Source organism: Diceros bicornis, chromosome 1, assembly GCF_020826845.1.
Source record: "Diceros bicornis minor isolate mBicDic1 chromosome 1, mDicBic1.mat.cur, whole genome shotgun sequence".
In the NCBI taxonomy this organism is placed as follows: domain Eukaryota; kingdom Metazoa; phylum Chordata; class Mammalia; order Perissodactyla; family Rhinocerotidae; genus Diceros; species Diceros bicornis.
In genome coordinates this window covers 33,482,551-33,506,619 of record NC_080740.1, presented here as the reverse complement: position 1 = coordinate 33,506,619, position 24,069 = coordinate 33,482,551, and the positions used below count along the sequence as shown (strand labels likewise).

General features: G+C 36.8%; 1 protein-coding gene across 2 annotated transcripts in view; it reads left to right on the top strand.

Annotated features, from left to right (window-relative positions):
- Positions 1 to 12,017, top strand: part of TMEM232 (transmembrane protein 232) — a 185,775-nt gene extending 173,758 nt beyond the window's left edge. For both annotated transcript variants that reach the window (XM_058538321.1, XM_058538327.1), the window contains 2 exons: positions 7,275 to 7,368; positions 11,384 to 12,017. In XM_058538321.1, the coding sequence (XP_058394304.1) occupies positions 7,275 to 7,368; positions 11,384 to 11,590 (301 nt within the window). In that variant the 3' untranslated portion in view covers positions 11,591 to 12,017. The remainder of the gene's footprint in view (positions 1 to 7,274; positions 7,369 to 11,383) is intronic.
- The last annotated feature ends 12,052 nt before the right edge of the window (positions 12,018 to 24,069 follow it).

Below are 24,069 nucleotides of genomic sequence, written 5' to 3'. Positions count from 1 at the left end.
AGATTCAATGCAAATCCTATCAAAATTTCAATGGCATTTTTCACAGAAATAGAAAAAACAATCCAAAAATTCATATGAAACCACTAAAGACCCCAATTATCCAAAGCAATTCTGAGAAAGAACAAACCTAGAAGCGTCACACTTCCCAATTCCAAACTATATTACAAAGCTATAGTAATCAAAACAGTACGGTATTGGCATAAAAACAGACACATAGACCAATGGAACAGAATCAGAGGCTAGAAATAAACCCATGCATATATGGTCAACTAATATTTGACAAAGGAGCCAAGAATACTCAATGGGGAAAGGATAGTCTCTTCAATAATTGGTGCTGGGAAAACTGGATATTCATATGCAAAAGAATGAAATTGGACCCTTTCTTTCACCACTTACAAAAATTAGCTTGATTTGGATTAAAGACTTAAACATAAGAACTGAAACTATAAAACTCCTAGATGAAAACAAAGGGAAAAACCTCCTTGATGTTCTTGGCAATGATTTTTTGGATTTGACATCAAAAGTACAGGCAACAAAAGCAAAAATAAACAAGTGGGACTACATCAAATTTAAAAGCTTCTGTACAGCAAAGGAAACCATCAACAAAATGAAAAGGAAGCCTACTGAATGGGAGAAAATATTTCCAAACCATCTATGTGATAGAATTAACATCCAAAATGTATAAGGAACTCATACACCTCAATAACAAAAAAACAAAATAATTTGATTATAAAATTGGCAAAGGATAGATATTTCTAAATAGATATTTCTCAGAGACATACAATGGCCAATAGGTACATGAAAAGGTATTCAACATCACTAATCATCAGGAAAATGCAAATCAAAACCACAATGAGGTATCAACTCACATTTGTTAGAATGGCTATTATCAAAAGGACAAAAGGTAAGTTTTGGTGAGGATGTGGAGAAAAGTGAATCCTTGTGCACTGTTGGTGGGAATATAAATTGGTACAGCCACTATGGAAAACAGTATGAAGGTTCCTCAAAAAATTAAAAAGAGAACTACCATGTAATCCAGCAATTCCACTTCTGAGTGTATAGCCAAAGGAAATGAAATCACTACTTTAAAAAGATATCTGGACTCCCATGTTCATTACAGCATTATTTACAATAGCCAAGAAATGGAAGCAACTTAAGTGTCCATTGATGGATGAATGGATAAAGAAAATATGGTATATATATACAATGGAATATTATTCAACCATAGAAAGAACTAAATCCTGCCATTTGTGACAACATAGATGGACCTCAAGGGCATTATACTAAATGAAATAAGTCAGACAGAGAATGACAAATACTGTATCATCTCACTTATATGTGAAATGTAAAAAAGCTGAACCCACAGAAACAAAGAGTAGACTGATTGTTGCCAAGGATTGGGGGAAGGGGAAAATAAGGAGATATTGGTCAAAGGATACAAACTTACCATTATAAGATGAATAAGTTCTGGGGCTTTAATGTAACGCATGGTGACTATAGTTAACAATACCCTATCATATACTTGAAAGTTAGAGTAAATCTTAAATGTTCTCATCACACACCAAAAATGGTAGTTATCTGAGGTGATGAAGGTGTTAACAAACATTATTGTGGTAATCATTTTGTAATATATATCTATATTAAGTCATCATGTTGTACACTTTAAACTTACACAAAGTTATATATCAATTATATCTCAATAAAGCTAGAATAAAAAGAAGAAACTGCAGTAAAACTGAGGAAGTCTTTGAGGAAGGAGGTTCACTCAAGAGAGTGTTCTAGTAGCCAAATACTGAAAATTTAAGCTTCCAAAAGAAAAAAAAGAATACAATTTATTGGAACAAGTTTGGAATCAGTGAAAGGTGTCCTTTTTGAGGATCGTACATCCAAGATGAACCTCAAAAAAGAAAATAAAGTGTACTAGAGAAAAACCATGCCAACCAATGAGTCTGTGGGTGCCCAATTTCTCTCAAAAAAAAAGTAGGACGGGGGCTGGCCCGGTGGCATAGCAGTTAAGTTCGCACGCTCCGCTTCAGTGGCCCGGGGTTCACAGATTCGGATCCTGGGCATGGACCGACTCACTGCTTGTTAAGCTGTGCTGTGGCGGTGTCCCATATAAAAAAGTAGAGGACGATGGGCACGGATGTTATCCAGGGCCAATCTTCCTTGGCAAAAAGAGGAGGATTGGCAACGAATGTTAGCTCAGGGCTAATCTTCCTCACACAAACACAAAAAAGTGGGATAATGGGGGCAAGTCATACAATTGTTAACAAAGATGTAGTTCTGTGGTTTGTTTAAATGATACAATATCTTCCCCTCATTGGGTAATTTCAAAGTTTACTTTAGTCTGTGTGAGATAAAAGCAATATTGTACCTGCTGAGTTGGTGCTTCAACACTGAATCTTAGGTCACAGTGTGAAATGCAAGAGTAAAGATGCCTGAGACATGGACATGCCACATGCTCCTGAGGGATACCTCCTGCCTGATGCGATGCTTATTCCATACATGTATGTCCTCAGAAGAGCTTGGGTTCTTGAAAAATCATAACTCTGTATAAGGAACTGTGTTATTCCTTGTGTTTTTGTGTGTGTGTGAGGAAGATCAGCCCTGAGCTAAAATCCATGCTAATCCTGTTTTTTTGCTGAGGAAGACCGGCTCTGAGCTAACATCTATTGCCAATCCTCCTCCTTTTTTTTTCCCTAAAGCCCCAGTAGATAGTTGTATGTCATAGTTGCACATCCTTCTAGTTGCTGTATGTGGGATGCAGCCTCAGCATGGCCGGAGAAGCGGTGCGTCGGTGCGCGCCCAGGATCCGAACCCAGGCCGCCAGTAGCGGAGCGCACGCACTTAACCACTAGGCCACGGGGCTGGCCCCCTTGTTTTTTTCTAAAATTCTTCTTTTTTAATTTTTCGTGAGGAATATTAGCCCTGAGCTAACATCCATTGCCAATCCTCCTCTTTTTTGCTGAGGAAGATTGACCCTGGGCTAACATCCATACCCATCTTCCTCTACTTTATATGTGGGATGCCTGCCACAGCATGGCTTGATAAGCAGTACATAGGTCCGCACCCAGGATCTAAACCTGTGAACCCCAGGCTGCCAAAGCTGAGTGCACAAACTTAACCACTACACCACCAGGTCAGCCCTCTTTGGGTTTTTTGTGTTTTGTTGTTTTTGTCTTTCAGCTGTTTTGTAAATATCTCTGTATATTTCTCATCCTTGATATATTAAAGAAACTGAACATATCCTAAATGTGTCTTTTCCTCAATCTGTAATCACTCTTTTGGGACAACCATACATAACCCATTAAGGAAATTTTCTCTTACGCACTTTCAGACTAAGTTAAACGATGCCAGCTCCCACCTTTGTACTCTTCAGAACCCTATTTTACTATCTTACAGCAGTTTCCAGTGTATTGTAGATGTTCGTTTACTTGTCTACCTTCCACACAAACTTCAAATTTCTAGATCACAGTGTCTAAGTTAGAAAACTTTTTTTCTCCCCACCCCTTATAATAACGTCCCTCTTGCAATAAATAGTTGAAAAAATGAGTGAGTGAGTGAATAGTCACTTACTATTCCCTTAAGTGTATTTTAGGTTCCATCCTCATCAGTCTATGTACTTCTTCCCAAATGAGTCCTTAGTTTCTTTCATCTGAGTCTCTGTTCCTGCTTTGTCATCTGTAGTGGGTTGAATTTTGGCCTCCAAAGGTATGTCCAAGTTCTAACCCCCCCATACGTGTCAGGGGAGAGAGATTGAACTCAACTCTCCTGAAATAAAAGACAGAAGGATTTAAGCGCTGAGGTGAGCTGGTGGAAAAGTCCTGGAGGATGTTAGAGGAGAGGTTGGTCAATGTGATTAGGTCATCTGTGTTTGCTAGTTGTTGCTTATCTAAGTTTGGCTCCTACACTCCCAGAAAGACTAGAAGATAGGGGCACTATCTTTCTTGATGATTACATTTTAAAAGGCTGGCTTTCAAGTCCTTGAGAAAGACATTCCTGGGCTGTAAAATTGGCAAGAGCCTGGGAGAAGAGAAAGAATTTACAATTACAAGTTTCCTAAAATAAACGCTCTAAGTAAAGGGAGGTCAGGGGCCTAGAGTCAAGAAGCCTGTCTAAAGTTTAGTCTAGCTGAGGGGAAAGCTAAGGCTGTCTTGATCATGTGGGCCTTAAATCCAATGATAGTGTCCTTGTGTCCTTATAAGACATGTCCTTATAAGAGACGGAAAAGGAAAAGACATATAGAGATGCCAAAGGAGAAGACCTTATGAAGACAGAGACAAAGATGGGAGTGATGTGTCTATAAGCCAAGGAATGCTAAGAATTTCCTACAGCTACCAGAAGGAATGCATTCTTCCCAAGAGCCTCCAGAGGAACCAACCCTGCCAATAACTTGGTTTAGGACTTTTGGCCTCTAGAACTGTGAGAGAATGGATTTCTGTTTTTTTAAGCCTACCAATTTGTGGTAATTTGTTATGGCAGACCTAGGATAGTAATACACCATCTTTCTGGAAAAGTTTCTCCCTACTTCCCATTTAAACTCCAAACAGCAAAATTGTACGTCTCATTTAAGCCTCACCTTAATTGTTTTGTCCTGCATTCCTTTTCCTCTTATTTGTTTTTCTTCTCTTTTAGTACCAGCTAAAAGCTATGGCTTTCTCTTCTGAATTCTTTTGATAATGATGATAATAAGGATAATACAGCCAAAACTTGTTTAGTATTTGCTCCATCAAACATGCTTTATGTCTTATCCCTTTTTAGTCATTGTAAAAACATAACAAGGCAGGTACTATTATTCTTTATATTAAAAATGAAGAAACTGAAGAACAAGATTAAATAATACTGAGTGGTAGAACTAAAATTTGCTTGGAGATCTGAGTACCGAGCCCATGTCTTTAACCATTTTATATATTTTTCTTTCTATATCATTGAATCTTTACTTCTCTTATGTTTCATGTTGTCTTATACTATAGTTATCTATGCATTTTTCTTTTCTAGTACAAACTATTCAACTGAGATAACTGGAAATCACAGATGCACAAGCATATTCATCTAATCTTCCAATTTTAAAGATTTTCTATGTTGTCATGCATTTAATTTAAACTTTTATAATTCAAGAAGGAATCTGAGGCAACTTGCTTGAATACTTTTAACATTTAAATGATTTAAAAATTCTGTCTTATTTATTTTTTCACAGTATTTAACACAATTCTTTGAATATCAGAAGTGCCTAAGTTTTGTTGAATGAATATGGTTAATCCAAGTGTCAGCTCCAGATGTCCCCAGGTTCCCTAGCATTCTAGAATCATATTTTACTTTAATATTTTAATATAACAGCTAGAGTCTCTATTCTACACGCAGTGGGAAGCTCATCACTCTTCTGCCCCACAATACTTCTGAATCTTATGGGTTGGGAGAGAGATCCAAATATTTTTCCTAGTCACCGGTGACTTGAGTTGTTTTCCTTTGAACTTCTGCTATCAGCTCTGCCCTGTGACTTGTCTTCTGAGATTGCCATCCTCTTGCTGTGCTAGACAATACTCCACTGACATAAGAGTGTTGTGTGGTAGACTCTTACTGATGGCCTCGAATATAAAGGGGATTAAAGCATATCATAGCTTTCATTTATTCATTCAACAATTCACCAAACATGCAAACATTCATTGAGTGTCTAGTGGCACTGTGTTGGGCACTAAGGAGCCAATGATAAGCAAACAAATAAACATCTCCACAATCAGGTAGCTCATATTCTAATTAGGAAAACAAAAAACTCACACAAGCACACAAATATATGTAAAACTACAACTGAGATAAGTATGATGAAAGAGAGGTCCGTGGTGGATTGAGAGCTGTGGTGGTGGGCGTGAACTGAGAGCTGAAGGATACGTAGGCATTAACCAATCCCACAGCAGAGATAGAGGGGGAGGAGAAGGGCATCGGAGAAAGGAATGACAGCATATGCAAATGGACAGTAGCAGAGTGGAGCAGGGTACATTACAGCAAGTGCAAGAAAGTCCCTGTGTTAGGAATGCATAGACCCAGGCCAAGAAGGGAGAGAAAGAAGTCTGGAGAAACCATGCAAAACCACTTTAACAAATGCACAGTCTACTTCAGATGTCCTTAACAACAACTGTGATCTTAATCCTAAAGTTACTGGGGAGTTATTGAACAGTTTGAAGTAGGGTTTTGACATTATCCACTTAGTATTTTGAAAAAACATTTTGGCTACTCTATAGAGCCAAGAATAAAAAGGGTAAGGCATGGTAGATGCAGGGATTCCAAAAAGGAGGTCTTATCCAGGTGAGAAGTGATGATTTAGACTAGGGAAATGATGGTGGAGATGAAGATAAATGGAAAGATTTGAGAAGCATTTAGTGCAGCATAAAGCAAGAGGCCCTGGTGATACGAGGGAAGCGTAGGATGTCACCAATATAGAGCTCACTGAAATGGTGTGGGCAGCAACTTGAAAAACATGCTTGTTAGACATAGTCTTAAAAATTGATCAGGCTTCTTTGAATATGGAAATTTTCCATCATCTATGTCTCTCCTTAGGCTCTTGCCTGAGAGCTTTTCCTTTAAACCCATTTTCTCTTTCAAAACTATATACTCTACCACCATTTTGTTGCTTTATGTATTTCTGGACTCACAATCATTTCTTCACAATAACTTTAAGAATACAATTATTATGTAGACAGTTTAACAGTAAACCTCCACTAGTTTAAGGTCTAGCTTTGCACTGCCAACACTTTCACAGAGCTGTTGCTAAGCCGTCTGACACAGTCCCACCTTTAGTAATACAAAGAGCTTGGAGAAATATTGAAGTCACAGCATTTTTTAGTATATCTTAGATCAAATTCTTAGGCTTAGACTTCCACCAGAACTTCCAAGGTCATGGGATTGTGTATGGCTGTTGGCACTTTCGTCTCCCCATTGCGCATAGTTGACCTCAGGCTTCCTTAAGCCCTTCTTATCCTAGCGTCTCGTTTGTTACCGATCAGCTGTAGTATTTACATCTCCTAGGAGAAGATAGCCCTTTTCTTATTTTCTAGTTCTCATTCTATATGTCATGCCCTACCCTCAGAAACATTAGTTTTAGTAACCCAAAACTTACAGAAATTAAAAGCTATATATAGTAGTCTACACAGAGTAAGTACTTTATGTTAACAATGTACAATCAAAATGCTTAAGAGTGAATTATGACTTGAAAATCTCTATATTCCTGGGAGGAGGGATATCTGCACTAATATTGGATCTGTTCTTGTGCTCTGTTGAAGGGAACGTCCTTCTGTATCAGAACATCCCTTGTTTCCTTATCCGGATTTCTTCACCAGGGCAGATGAAGAGTTGGCAAGAATCATTACCCATCACGTAAGATTGACTTTCTCAAACTAGCAGGAAAAGCTTTGTTCTTTAAAGGCACTTTGAATTAGAAAGTGTAGTTCTGAGACTGAAATGTTAACATGTGGAATTTAAAAGCAAAGCCATGATTGGGCATTACCAAATTTAAATACATCTCACTGTGCTATCTATACACCTCAGTGCCTTCATTGAGTTACAGAAAATTTGGCTTTCTGTCATTTGTAAAATACTAGCCTTATCCTATTGCCTGAATTAGTACTGATTTCTTGTGACAAGAGTCTAATATTGAACACCAAACGCTGATGTTTTTCTATAATGTAGCTTCACTAATGGAACAAAAATCTTTTGACTCAATTTTCGGTGATCATTCTTTACCCTTGAAATATTAGGAAGACTTAATCACTTTGTTCTTGGTGTGAATTAAACAAGCAGTGGCAATATGAGGCCATTCACTTAAGATACTTTAATCCATTGAGCTATATTTAATCGATGATTTCTTACCAAATCATTTTATGACTGCTTCCTTTTAGGAGTAGAGTTGGAGTAGGAGAGAAAGTACTTGTTTTTTTTCTTTGACTATAATATGGATTCAATAGCATATAGAATGTGTTTAAATTCATTTTATCACCAGTTGTTCAGTATTATCTATCACATTGTGTTTATATTTCCACGATTAATTTTTTCACGTTCCATTTATTTAGTGATCTTTTGAGAAAGAATAAGGGATTATTTCATTTACTGATTCCATTGAATAGTTATTTGTCACATAGCTAATATTTAAGCTAATCTAGCAATAGATACAATCGGGTTTGGAAATGGAATGATATCCTGAAATCACAAAATGGGAGCTGTAGTATTTTCTTTTATTCACTAATAAAGTTTTTGCAAAGCCAATATATCATATATACAGGGGATTATCAAAAATTCATAATGGTTTATAAATTGCAGCATCTATATTTTACTATTCACTTCAACTAAATGATCTAGAATAGATTACAACAGATAGCAAATTGCCGATGTCTATATACACATATATGTAGTGTAGTTTTAATAACAGAGCAAAAATCAATGTTTTGACTTGATTTTTGGTGATGATTCTTTACTCTTGAAAGATTAATAAGACTTTAATCATTTTTGGATTAAACACATCTGCTTAGGGCTAGTTGAGGAGACAGATGGCATTATTTTGAATGATAGAGAGGAGGCTAGGAAATAGCTCCTAAAAACCATCATCTTTTCCTGTTTCCAAGAGTATAAGTATTATCTAAGTAATCACCGCCGTGATTCTGTTTATAGTGCAGCTATAGAAGGGGAAAGAAATCCTCTCTGAAAATATGTTTCAGAATTGATAGGATCCAAATTGTTTGATATGTGGCTAGCCTAATCAAATAGTTAGTAATTTAAAGTATTGATTTGGCAAAGTTCGTGGAAGTTTCTCCAAATATCACATTTTTAAAAATACTCACATATATTCCATTTCCTTTCAGATAGCTATGGCAGTAGTGCTTTGTAGTTATATTATATTTGCTCTTACATTAGTTAATTTAATCCTCACAACAACCCTGTAAAACATTTACCAATAAGAAGAATGGTGGTTAAAATGCAGTTACTTGCCCAAGGTTTTAAAGTTGGTAAATGACTGAGTTTACGCACAAAACCAGATCTCTGGATTCCAAATCCACTTTTCTTTTCAATTTTCTGTGGTTGCTCAATTTCTTGGTTTATAAGCCCTAACCTGAACTGGGGTTGGGAAGGTGGAACTTTAGTATTGACAAGAAATAAAAACACACAGCTTCAGGTTGAATCGTCTTGCTAAGTCAATTGAATTTTATTGAGTGGCCATAATAATCAAGGAATAGGGCAGATACCTAATTTTTCAGCAGATATTAAGGTACCTTGTGTACTGCTAGTATTCCATGACATGATGATTGAATCCCTGAATGGGTGGGTTGAATAAAGCGGTAAATAGTGCTTCCATTTTCTATCAACTTCAAGGATGTCTGTATCCCCCTAGCTGCCACAGTTATGATAATAATGGCAGATAAAAGTAATGACAAGACAGTGGTTTACCCAAATTGAATTTGTCATAGTCAACAGAGACAAAAATGAGAAAGAAATGTTTACTTTTTCCAGGACTGACAAAAAGAAGGATCATAAGGTTATGGTGAATTCCAACTTCTAACAAGGGGGAAAAAGAGGAAAAGCTGCCTCCTGGACGTTAGCAAAATGATACCCCATTGCTGCTTTTATGCATCTGTTTGGGAAATAAAAGAATTCTATTTTACTGAGAGTTCTTTTTTTTTTTAATTGTTTTGTGAGAGTGGATTTTTCTTTTTTTTTTGAGGAAGATTGACCCTGAGCTAACATCTGTTGCCAATCTTCCTCCTTTTTTCCTTTCTTTTTCTCCCTAAAGCCCCAGTAAATAGTTTCATGTCATAGTTGTACATCCTTCTAGTTGCTATATGTGGGACGCTGCCTCAGCGTGGCTTGATGGGTGTGAGTAGGTCCGCGCCCAGGATCTGAACCAGTGAACCCTGGGCTGCCGAAGCAGAGCACAGGAACTTAACCGCTAGGCCACAGGGCTGGCCCTGAGAGTTCTTAAGAATTAATCCTCTATTGAATTTTCACAATGTAAAGATCAAAGTCATAAAGTACATTGAAATTTCTTACATAAGGTAGACTAGTTGTCTTTGTTTATAGATACTGTCATTACTACACCCACTACTACTTTTATGCTATCACATAAAATTGGTAGTTTTGTCAAACAATTAATATTATTATTTAGTTTATTATATGAGAAAAGAGTGTATGTCACATATGGAACTTGTAGACTAAACCAAAGCATGTATTTCAGCTTATGCCTCAATGTTCTGGACGTTTTGCTTCAATTTTCTGAATATTTCATGTAAAAATGGTTTCTGAGAAACGAAACTTATATGAGTAATAACTAGGTGTAGAACCAGTCTCAAGATAAGTACAGATAACTTTTGTACTTTTTATGTCTTTAAAATTTAACAGGGAATAAAAAAGTGGATGTGATTTTATTATTTCTTTTGTTTAATATTTACTCCGAGTATGTTGACATTTTAAAAAATGTTATTGCCTTTGTAAGGCTGAGTGACGTGTGGTGCATTCTGAGGTTTAATTCTGCTTATTAATATCTGTATATCCCAGATGACAACAGTCATAATTCACAGCAATGGTATATAGTAATTTATAAGTTAATTGATAGGTTGTCAAGCATAGTCTGGTCATTTGTGAGTATGCATGGCCTGAGGGTGACAAAACAAGCAATGCAGATAATATCTTTAGAAATTTCCAACATTTCATGATAAGGGTCATTCTGCTCTGAATTTTTACCTAGCTTGAAGAGGGATTACCACCTCCTTTTACCATTTCTTTCATAAAGACATTAGAAGGGGGAAAAAAGGTCCTCTTAATGATGTTCAGTTGATTTTCCATCATTACTTTCAACTACTTATTCCTGGGACTCTTGCCTCCAGATAATGCTGTTACTGTCATGAATTAACTGCTCAACTAAGATGAATCTCTTAGAAGTATTTTTTACCGGTCTGCTGTAAAATCAGCGTTTGTTTGCCCATCAGTTTCATTGTCAGCCTCCTATGTAATAGTATCACAATTTTTGCCTTTCTCTTTAATTTTTTTCTTTTTGTTTTACTTTGGCTTTACTTTTATGATTCCATGCTATCATGTAAATACCAATATTGATGAAGAAATTAAATTTCTTTGGTATATAGAAATGTAAATCCCATTATTTCTTCTTTTGAATGGTTTATTATTATTAAAAATATTAAGAGAGAACTCTGTTTTTCTGTGAGACTCACATGTTTTCTAATAGATGGCTTATATATTTTTCTGGCATAATAGAGTATAAATTCCTGAAGAATATCTGTGAGAAAAACTGACAGGATAATTGAATATAAGAATCTGTATTTTGAGAAGCCAAATTGATATACTTTTTCATGGAAAATCATACATAAATGACACTTTCTGTCTCTAACAGTGGCAGGAAGAGCTGAAGATCCAAGAGAAAGAAGACGCAATATGTGAGGCCAAAGAACGTGAAGATAAAGAGTTAGAGGAAAAAAATCACTTCAGAGAAATTATGAAGAGAAGAGAAGAGAAACTACACAAGCAAACCAAACCCTACGAGCTTCCTCCTAGGACTGAAGAAATTTCATTAGAAAAGAAAATGCCCCCCCAAAATTGAGGCCAGTACTCCAGAAATTCATTGCATGAAGGAGACCAAGATAGCTACAAGTTAGGAAAAATTTCTTCTAATTTACTGGAGGCCATTTCTTGGAAAAGAGTTGTTATCCTGGTGCAGTCTCTTTAATAGTCATACCTTAGTCCTAAATTAACAGTTAGCTCTGAATCATATTTGAGTGAAGTGATTTTCTACACAGTTGCAAGAATACGGCTAGAGTTTTTCCTAATTGACTCTTATTTTGATGATAGAGCATACGTAGCCAATGATTCTCAGAATACTGATATTTATCGGACAGTTAGATGGAAATGAATTGCAAATTATTAGTGAGTCACATATACGAACTATTTCTTGAAAACAGAATGAGCATCAACTGAAAATCCTGTAATAACTATTATACAAATAAAAGAAGTAAGGCACCTGCTTTGATTTGTATTTCATGGTCAATCTCTGCAAATTCAAACCATATTGATTTGTCATATTTGCCATATATCAGAAGGTTGAATTTGATAAATTACTGTATATAAACAAATCCTGACAGACCAGTTATCTCAGAGTGGCTTGATCTTTAACAGATACCAGAGGAGACTCCTCAGTGACAGTGGTTTTACTTTGTCAGACGAGTTTATGGATTTGGATGTCCTGAAAGGTATAGTAGCACTTACTAGAGGGATTCATCCAATCAGAAGTCACTTTTAAAATGGCACTTCACTTCATCTGATGCTCTCAATCCATGGGTAAGAGTAATGGCATGGGATTCCTCTGATGCCTTATGCTCCTTTCTGAAAAATATAGATAATAACTACACCTCAGTTTCACAGAGACGACTTGGCGATACTCAAGAGACAGGTACTTTATCAGGAATGTCAAACTCAAATGACTGCCAGGTCAGGGAGGTAACATAAATTAGTGACAGGGGCTATAGAATACCTACTCCATCTAAAGAAAGTTCCCACCACTCAGCTACACTCAGTAATGTATATCCAGTATTGTGGTATCATCCGGACTTTCAAGAAGAAGCCCTCAGATGGGATTATTTCTTTTAAATAATAAAGTTGCTGGACTTCAAAATGTTGGCAACCAATTAAATAAAAAATCACATAATTTCAGGTTAAATTTGACACATGGACCACAAGTTTGTGACCTGTATTACGTGAATTTAAGGTATCATTCCTTGTTCAAGATAACAGTAACATATGGTAGAAAAATGAGAAAGAGGAAGGGTGTTCCTATTTTGATTCCCAATAGAGCTGAATCAAACTTATGTTGCTCCTCCCAAACCTTTTGTCTCGTCCTTGTCTTCTCATACAGAGAATATGTAAGTTCTCAGGAATAATATCTCCCAAAGTATCTTTGGAAACACCTTCGTCAATCTTTGCTTTCTTTGCATATGAAAAGAAATCTCCCCTACAGAAGACCAGCCAGTCCCTTTTCTCTGAATCTCATCCCTCCCAAAATCTTGCTCCATCAACTCTTTGCTATCCCCCCTGAAGTCCCTCCCCATCACTCACTCCTACCCATGGAGGTTTCAATTTTCCATCATATTTCCATCCAAACCACTCTCTCTCCTTCAGGCCCACAGTGATAGCAGCCTTACCAAACCCTGACTGCCCTTGTAAGTCATAATCTTTCTATTGGGTTGTAGAGAGATGGAACTACTGGGCTGTTAGTTGTGGGGAAGGGACTCTGGAGATCAAAGTGCTACTTATAAGAATTTCAACAAATCCTGCTGTTTCAGAATCACTTTCATAGAAACCCGATGTCTCCAATTTCTGAACTTTTCCGGTGTTCTGAGGCATGAATTAGTCAGTCTTAAGGCTTCCCCACTGCAGACTTAGGTTTATTTTTTTTCCTTTTCTGCTTAATCTGTTCACACTTGTTCACCTCTTTCTACTTTCCACAATTTTCTTTGTATTTCCATTGTGTTATTATCTTTTCTCCTTATGGATTCATGCCTTTTAAAAAAAATAATCCTTTTTCTGTCGTAGTAGGGAAGATTTGGAAGGGAACCAAAAAAAAAAAAAAAGGAATACACACACATATATAGACAGAAAGAGAGTTGATTAGTCAGAATCCTTATACCTTTATTTTCAAATTATTTTCTAAAATTCTTAAATTAGTCTCTAAAATTCTTTATTCTTAAATTATTCTTTGAAATTTTTAAAATTTGGCAACATACATCTCTCATGGTTTTCTTCCTATATCCTGGAATATTAGCAAAGATTGGGGCTTGTGGGTCTGAGTTCACATTCTAGCTGTGCCTCCTGCTAGCTAAGAAACATTGGGCAAGTTACCGAACTCATTTGAGCTTTAGTTAACTCATTTATAAAATGGATACAATTTATGTAAAGAGTGGTTGGTGTCAGTCAAAAGCTAGTCAGAGAAACAGAAACACATCAGTCATTTTAACAGAGAGAATTTAATGTAAGGAATTGTTTTAAATGGTGTTAGAGAACTGGGAAAATGAAAAGGAGACAGAAATAACACAGAAACACTAACCGCAGCATACGGCTGCCGCCTCTGGGGCCAGGGGATCAGAGAGAAGGGTGGATTATCAGAATCTAGAAGTATAGAGGAGGCACCACACACAGTGGGACTCAGCCCTCTGAGGGGAGCACTGCCCAGGTCTTGCTGGTGCCTCTGATGAGGCACAATAACGTGATTTTGGAGGCGCAGGAAAAGAAAAGGAAACTGGAACAAATTGTCGCTGAAGCCATGCTGCCGGAAGAGCGAGAAAACAGGAAGAATCAGATTCCTTCTTCCCCATCCTGGAACTCTTCCTGAGTGGTCCTGTCTCCAGCATACCAAAACACAGAATGGGTCTGGAGCTGAAAGACACTGGTTAAATAACTGGGAAAAATATGTAGTGCCTGCCGAGAACATATTTGGCCATGCAATAAAAGTGAATCCTCCTCTTCTTCATTTTAGGCCCTCTTTTCCGCAAGCTTTCCTGGGACAAAAAAATGCTTGGAGGAAAGCATCACCTTTCAAGTTAATGTAAATAGCTTAAAAAGAAACTTTTACTACAAGTTTTCTTTATAACCAACCCTTAATTCTTCCAGTAAGTCTTTGTTTTTTTTAATTTTTTGTTTATTGCAGTAACATTGGTTTATAACATTGTATAAATTTCAGGTGTACATCATTATACTTCTATTTCTGCATAGATTACATCATGCTCACCACCCAAATACTAATTAGTACCCATCACCACACACATGTGCCGAGTTATCCCTTTCGCCCTCCTCCCTCCCCACTTCCCCTCTGGTAACCGCCAATCCAATCTCTGTCTCTATGTGTTTGTTTATTGTTGTTATTATCTACTACTTAATGAAGGAAATCATAGGGTATTTGACCTTCTCCCTCTGACTTATTTCACTTTGCATAATACCCTCAATGTCCATCCATGTTGTCACAAATGGCTGGATTTCATCGTTTCTTATGGCTAAGTAGTATTCCATTGTGTATATATAACATAAACTCAACTGGAACATTTTGTAATTTACCCTTAATATTAATTTTGCCTCAAAATTCACAAGGGGTTAAATGAGTCTCAGACTGGGTTGGGCGTCTGGTTGGATTCTTTCAGTTTTTCCACTACTCTTGTGTTGGGTCACCTCATGGTTTCTGAGCCTTAGTTATTTGTTTTCTCAGTCTTCTCACTTTAAGTTGGTGGGAGGAAGGAGAATGAGAAATATACTCAATGTTAATTACACTACAACTCTCGTTCATCTTATGTCTCTCTTCTGTTAGGAAGTGTTAACCCAGCTCACCTCAAATCCTTTCCATCTAACACTCGTTTCCACGCTACTTTACACTCTATGTTTACTTTTATTTTAAAAGAATAAACGCAAGTCTTCCTACATTCATTTATTATGAATTCTTTCTAGATTTCTCTTAGCAACCACCAAAGCAACTTCTTTTTCACACAAACTACCTAATAGACCTTTTACCTTCTTGAGAATGAAATATTTATAGGAATTTTAGCTAGTTTCACTAAGGTATTAGAAATTAAAAGACATACATTAGGGAACAAAACAGAGAAAAGACACAGTAAATTTTGAGTAACAGAAACATAAAAATAAGCATTTCTTTTAGTGCAATTTAAAAAAGAAAAATCAAAAGATTCACAAAGGTTTGTGGGGCATGCGAAAAAGAAGTTTAAGGAAGAAAATATCCCAAACAAATATCTTTACTCTGACATTAGCAAGTGCGTGTTTGGGGAAAAGGGGCATGCAGAGGTAGTAGACAATTAACCCACAGCAACAATTTTAGAAACTCTATAGTAATGTTTAGCAATTATAATTTAAGTACAGTCATGCACCTCGTAACGTTTTGGTCAATGATGGACCACATATATGACGGTGGTCCCATAAGATTAATATTATCTAGCCTAGGTGTGTAGTAGGCTATACCATCTAGATTTGTGTAAGTACACTCTATGATGTTTGCACAATGACAAAATCGCCTTACGACGCATTTCTCAGAGTGTATCCCCATCTTTAAGCAACACATGATCATAATTGATTCTTAGGCTCTTACCAATAAAAATCCTCTCTGGGACATATGATCGTAACTGTCTACTAGTTGATTTTGAGTGACCTTTCTCATTTTTTTTGAACTTTTCATATCAATAAATCCAAAGAAAGTTACAGTGTGTAGGTAGTAAATACAGTTCTTTCTTCACAAATACCACCATAACCATCCCACCATGTCCACACCACATGGTGCCATAGCAGGGTTTTACAACAGTGGCACTTTCAATATTTTGAGCTGGATAATTATTTAATGTGGGGGTCTTTCTGTGCATTTTCAGCGGTTTAGCAGCATCTTTGGTCTCTACCCACAAGATGCCAGTAGCAGCCCTCCCCATCCCACCCCCACCCTCATCCCTGCCAGTCCTGGCTACCAAAAGTACCTCTGGGGGCAAAATTTCTCCTGGCTAAGAGTGACTGTTTTATAGTTTCAATGAACTTGACTTCCAAATTTAAAGTTAACCTCTTGGTGATTGCTTTTGAGTTGCTTTGAAATTTTGTGCAATTGCTTACACATTAAGCTCTCACTTTTGTTCAGCTGGTGACTCTCAGTTAAAATCACCATAGGTCTCAGGAGGTCTCTTCGTTCCTTCTCTCATCTCCATTTACTGAAGTGGGAACATAACAAGAGCACCTCTATTTTTTTTATATGTGATTAATCAATGACGTTTATCTCCTCCCCTGTGGGCTAAATATAAACAAAGATAGGGAGGCATGTAAACCTGCTCTGCCAATGCCTATATAGAAAAGACATGTCTAGTAATAAATTCAGCCCACACTGCACTTCTCAGCCTTAGGCTGGACACTTGAGACTTAAAGTATTTGTAAGGCTCCTTGTACTAATTCTAGCTATTTTCTCTGACATACAGGATGTGTTTGGAAACTTAGAGCGAAACTCATTTTAAATTATCATCTTCTATAACATAAATTCATATATTTATATAGTTTTGCAAATTCTGTTGATGATTTGGTTACTTTTGAACTACAGCATTTTTCCTGGTGACATAGATTTCAAGGATAATTTGGCTTTAATATTATTCAAGCTCACTTTTTCCTCCAATCATTCTAGCTAAGGGACCTATTTACATAATACCTAGTGCCTTGTTATTTTTTTATTCCTGCTTCATTGGAAAGTCAAAAATAAACATAAATGCATTTCCAAAGCACTTTTCAGTTGGAAGATCCTTGTGGTATCCAACTTTCTAGTGAAATTTCTCAAGCTGGCTCTATATTGGAAAAGGCACATTCTCTTTTATGAATTAATGAGCAAGGTAGAAGCTAAACATTTCAGAATCAGCAGTGCAACATTTTTATGCATAGTCAGACTATTGGCAATCCAGAGATGCTTTGAATATTTACTCTCAAGTTTCTTTTTAAGGACATGCATAACTTTATTTCACCGGAAAATAGAGGTTGAATAAATGCTAAATTCTCAGGAAAACTTACTGTAGATAGCTTCTTGGTAGGCCCAGTTCAACTGATAGCCAAAGAAAGAGAAATATAATGCTGAGAAATTGTCTTCCAATTAAGTTAAACAACTGCCTATTATTTCCCACACCTGGTTTAGGGAGGAGGGTGAAAAGAAACCTAAAACCTAGTTATTCTTTAATTACCAAATAATAAATATTTGAAGTCCCTTGAAGAAAAACCTGAAAGCCAATTAAAACGCTTGGAGCCAACACAGAGCCCTCATTCATGAGAAGAGGGAGATGCTAAGAGGAATGAAATAGCTCATAAAATGTTAGTGCTAGAAAAGATCTTAAGATTAATAATCTAATGCTCTCATTCTAGAGATGAGAAAATTGAGCACTTGCAGTTCACCAAGCTAAACATGAGAAATTCATCTGTTCACTCAATACAACAAAACTATGAAGTAGGTACAGTTATTTCCTTTGAATCAGGAGGAAACGGAGGCTTTTAGAAATTAAGTGATGTGCTAAAATGTCACTTAAGTAAAGGATGAAGGTCTGTGGGCTCAAGTACCACACTACACTCCCTCAAAAATTTGGGAAAATAGTCAATAGGAATAGCAATCAGGAATATTACCCAAGGCCCAGTTCTGTCTATGATAACATGATACTATTCTGAGGTTCTCTCTGTCCAAACATATAATGCCGCTTATGAATACACACTAACAACATAGAAGTAACGCAAGTATATAAAGTTGAATTGATAGTGCAGCTTTAGATGAGCTCTCAAAGGAACTGAAAAGTTAAAATTCTTAAAAATTTTGACATTTCGTGAAATGTATGTGAAATCATGATTGTTTTTAGTAATCATTCAGGAATGAATCATAAGATGCTACTCTATATTCATCCCACTGTACAGTTATGATTATGATGGTTTGGAAAGAATACATTGTGTCTAGGAAGCAGAGGTGTAGCCAACCGGAAAAAATTTTGGCTGTGCCTTTTCTGTGTCCTTTGCAGAGTCACTCAATTCGAGCAAATGGAGGTTTTTTGCCTATTCCTTGACTTCATTTCATTGGCTTGTTCTATTTGTCAACTAGACAGTGTTTGAACCTTGAAGAAAATCAGTATTTAAAAAGAATTTTGGTAATAGTTGCAACTAGATACAAGGCCCAAATAACTCAAAAGGCAAACCTTGGGTTCTAATTCAGCTTTCATAGCTCCTATTCTTATGTCTGTACCACGTCTACGTCAATACAATGCAGGCAATTTTTAGCACCACGTTACTTCACAAGAACACTGATGGCTTCATTTTAAATATGCCTATGAAAAGTGAAATGGAGTATTAATGCCAAGGTTGTAGATGCAGACTTGTCTGTTCCTCCAGGGATGGTGAAACAGCATTTGGGGAGTGAAGTAGGTATTAAAACCTGAACTTAGAAAAGCTTTCTTGTTATCTCCTTGCTTTTTCCTATGATTCTAAAGCTTGTATTTCCTGTTCACTTTCCTCCTTTAAATTGCTCTAAATAAATGAATAACATGGCAATGATTTTAAAGAAGAATGACAATAGACAGGTAAGTGGACTTGGGGATGGTGGTGATGATGCTGATGATGATGATAATGATGATTATTGTGATGATAAAACCAACGTATATTGAACCCTTATGTCTTACTCTGGGCTAAATACTGTGTTAATGCTTCTCATTTAATTATTAATTTTTCACAACTCTGGACATATGTACTATTATCATCTTCTTTTAGATGAGGAACCGAGGCTTAGAGAGGTCAATTAACTTGCACAAGTTTGCACAGCTAGTAAGTGGACATTTTGAACTTGACTTATCTGACTCCCAGACCTGTGTTCTTAAGCGTTGTGCTACAGTGAGTCTGCAATTATATCAGCATGTTTAGGTAAGATTGAAAACGGTGACAGTCACAGGGATGATGAGGAGAAGGAAAGTAAACTTCTTAAGAGCAAAGATTTTGTATTTTTATTCAACTATGTGTTGCTCAGAACTTATAACAGTCCATAGTGAGATTTGAACATGTGTTTCTGGAATAATTGAATGAATGGATGAACAAGAGACATTAAAGAGTGCTCAAGATCTTTCTCATAATAATAAAAAACTCATTTTTAGAGAAGTTTGTCCATTTAATAGTGGTGAGTGAGTCTCCCTCCATGCCATGCACTGTTGTGCTGTGAGTATAATGGTGAGTCTGCTCTCATGGAGCTTACTATCTGCTCACTGGTTTACATTTCTATTATAAATTCAACAGGCTTGCATGTCATACATAACACATGCAAAAGAAAATGTAGGTTAGCCCCATTGTAACTGACATCAAAGCCCATATTTATAATACTGAAGTCAGGGCAGGGATGGGGAAAATGCTGTGAGAGAGAAGAATCACCCTGGTTTCTAGAAAACATAATGCACTTCGCAGGTTACCTCACTTCAGTTTCATGAACAGAGTCTGTTGTATTTTTTCCTTACATATAAATTATTTTTATGAGTATACTACAGCCTTTAGAAATGATTTTTTTTACAGGTATTATAAATACTGGCGTGTTTTTGATATTATACAAATGTATTGAATCCTGTTTATATCTCTAGATCTAATTTTTCATTTGACCTCCCAATCAAAAACAACTAGAGGACACATACAGTAGAGTTCCTTCCATAATATCCATCCTCCAACATGATCACTAGGTCATGAGACTTATGGCCGTAGAGGAGAGGAAAGGTGGGTGTTGAGGAAGAGAAGGCCCAGGCACAGAGATTGTGGAGAGTAAGAGTTAGAAGGGGTAGATTTAAGGCTGCTTAATACCCTCACTCCTTACCTCAAGGGATGGGGGTAGTTATAAACATCCAGATAGATAAGAAGCCTGAGCACCTCAAGTCAGTAGCAGTAACTCCTGCACTACTGGGGAACTGTTAAGTAGGGAGAGGCATTATATGCAGCCATTTCCAATGACACATCAATTGTCTGGGTGAGATGAGATACTGGATCTCTGGTGTTAGCACATTAAACCCAAATAGCCAGAGAGGATTAGATATACTTCAGGGCACATTAGTGCAGAAAGTGCACCAGTTCATCCACTGTACAGTAGGGGCAGGGAAGATTGAGGGCACTGGGAAGATCTAAGGACCCAGTCTCCCCTCTACTGCCCTACACAGGCCATACCTCTGCCCAGTATGTTCAAATGTCATCTTGGAGAAAAGAATGAGAGGAAGAGGAATCTGAAAGACCAAGCAGTTATCCCAAAGAAAACAAGCTAACATTTAAACAACCTCTTGATTTTCTAGATTTGTATAATTTTATAACTGAGTTAGACTGTTTCACCTTTGCCCTGCCCAAAGGTAACCAGCAGAGGGAGCCTCTTGAGGAAGATCCAAGAGGTTTTATAAAACTTTAGAAACTAAATTTTCTCTTTATATTTAAAATGTAGTATAAAGCCAAATTTTCATTCCTGCAACATATATATGAAACTTACATTCCAACATATAGATATAGGTGGATAGATAGATAGATAGGCTAGACAGCTATACACCAATCTGATATATGCATTCATTTATTCATTCATTCAGCTAATATTTATTGACTGCCCGCTGAGTTCCAGATACTCTTTTAGGCACTGGGGATATATCAGTGAATCAATGAACATGAAAGAAAATATAATATTCTGTATATTAAAAAGAATAATAATTATGTCTATGTGCATAAAACAAGTAACAAATAAAAGTTATGATATAATTTCAGATGGGGATAAGTAAGTAAGGGACAAAAATAAAGCAAGTAAAGAGAGAGTGATGAGGAAAAGCCTGTTTTAGATGGGGTCATCAGGACTGACCTTTCTAAGGGTTTTGGCAAAGTTAGAAGGAAGAACGAGTGAGCCGCCTGATTTTCTGGGCGAAGTACATTCCAGGCAGTGTTAACAGCAAGTGAAAAATGCCTGGGGTAGTTCTTTGTGCTTTTTGTTCAATATTTCTGCTTCTTCCCCTGTCTAGGCACATAGCAGCATTGTACTTGTTGGCACTGTTATGTTGTGGATGGGTCCTAGGCAAATTCTGGCCAAAGAATTGTGAAAGGAAATAATATGTGTCACTTCTTGGGTGAAGCATTTACTTGTCGGCTTGAAAACTTACACTGTTTCTTTCTTTTCCTCTTCAGAACAATAATTCACAATGTTTAAGATATTGAGTCTTCTCTCACCCTTGGCTCCCTTAATAAAAATGATAGACCCCAGAAGATAAAGCATTTGGTTTTAAGAGTTTGAGATTTTGGAGTTAATATATTACCGCAGAATAACACAGGCTAACTTCATGTGATAAGAGTGAGTTTAGTTTGTTCAAGAAAAGCAAGGAGTCCCTTGGGGCTGGAGAAGAGTAGGCTCCAGAGGGATGGGAATGATATGAAATTAGAGAGGTAAGTTTGGGCCAGATCATGAAGAACTGTGAAAGCTAGGGTCCTGGGTTTGGATTTTTTACTGAGTGGTGGGAAATTATTGTAGGGGGATGATAAACAAACACACAAACAACTTTAACCTGATCTGTAATACTTTGAAACTTATGTTAAAAAAATGTAATTTCTTTCTTTCTTTTGAAGTTGATATTTTACCAAAAGTTTAATATGCTTGGCTAAGAACATAACAAATTATAAAACTGTGATTTAGGAGCTGAAAAGATTTCAACTTAAACCTAATACTTTGGAACTTACAACATAAAACATGGATTGATCCAAGTATTTTTCCATTGGAAACATTTAGAAATTTATGAAATGTATGAAACTAACTTGATAAAACTATAACCAAGCAACAAAAATTTCTTAAAATTTACTCAGCTGTGTTAAAATTTTGTTGGAAAAAGGTTATAAGTAAAAATACACATAACTTTATGCTGCAGAAGGATGCTCTTCTTGTTATTGTTGCTTTACTCAAAAAAGAGAAAGAGTTTGGCCACTTTTACTGTTAAGCTGATACAGTGGCCTTGATTTTTTCTTCTCAGTAAGAACGGCAACATTGGGTACATCAGTAGTCATGATTGCTTCAACCCAAGTAAAGAGGTGCAAATTGAAATAGTGGCACGATGGAGCTCACAGTGCATAAGTGTAGGTGTGTCAGTGGTTTTCATTCACTTTGTAGCTGCCGTATCAATGGCAAGAAAAATAGGTTTGATTGGATTTGGCGGTAGCTTTCCTCTAACAGTATTTTCAAGAGGGGAGATTGTTTGGAGTTGAATTCCCAATTATTTCCTGCTGTAAGAAGCAGGATAAAACAATGTCTCCAGCATCAAATGTAATTAGTTCTTCTATTGACTTGTGTTTTTAATGTTAAAATCATATTCCTCTGTGGGAAGAATTGACAAAACCATTCTTTCTCTCATATGCACTACTATCTGAAAACTGAGTGGATTTGTTTGACAACTTATTTCTGTGTCTCTGAGATCAGAGCTCTGAAGAGATCTGGGATAAAAGTGCTAAGGAGATGGGACACAAGATGTAACAGGTATAATATTTTGAAAATATTCTACTAATGTAGACTGTGGATTTTATTCTCCCCTACCCCCATATATCGTGTTCCTTCATCATCCTTTAAATCTTATAGTACACAAAGGAAAGGAGCACACCCATATTCACAGCAGCATTATTCACAACAGCCAAAAGGCGGAGGCAGCCCAAGTGTCCGTTGATGGATGGATGGATAAACAAGCTGTGGTTTATACATACAGTGGAATAATGTTCAGCATCAAAAAGGAAGGAAATTCTGACACATGCTACAATATGGAGGAACTATGAGAACATTATGTAAGTGAAATAAGCCAGTCACAGAAAGACAAATACTGTATGATTCCACTCATATGGGGTATCTAGAGTAGTCAGATTCATAGAGACATGAAGTAGAATGATGATTGTCAGGGACTGGAGTGAGGGAGAAATGGGGAATTGTTGTTTAATGTGTATATAAATTATGTTACTTTTGCAAGATGAAAAAGTTCTGGAGATGGTTGAAGAATAATGTGAATATACTTAAACTACTGACTTGTACACTTAAAAATCATTAAGAGGGTAAATATTATGTTATGTGTATTCTACCACAATTAAAAAATAAAATATATTTTAAAAAGGGAAGGGGTGGTTATAATCATACTAAGAAGGAGAAAGAAAGGGGATGCCTCTTATGATAGAAAAATGAAGATAGTAGACATCATACCATTGAAGTCCTGGAAAAGTGTGGAAAAGAGAAACAGTGATATGAAGAAAGGTCCAATACACATGTCCTTGTTTCCTCTCTGGGGATGTGTCCTGACAAAAACATCTAGGGGTGTGGTATGGGAAGAGCTGGGAACATCAGGGCAAGGTGGAAGGTGATGGGCCTTTAGGAAAACACTACATCCTTTTCATCCAGCATGGCACAGGGACGCTATCACAGCATTTGCAAGGGAGGTAGCTGGATGGATGAATCTGCGACAGTACTTCTCATCCCCTTGTCCTGTGTGGGGAAGTGTAGCGGTGAAGAACTCCCTGTGTTCTGAGACAGTTTCA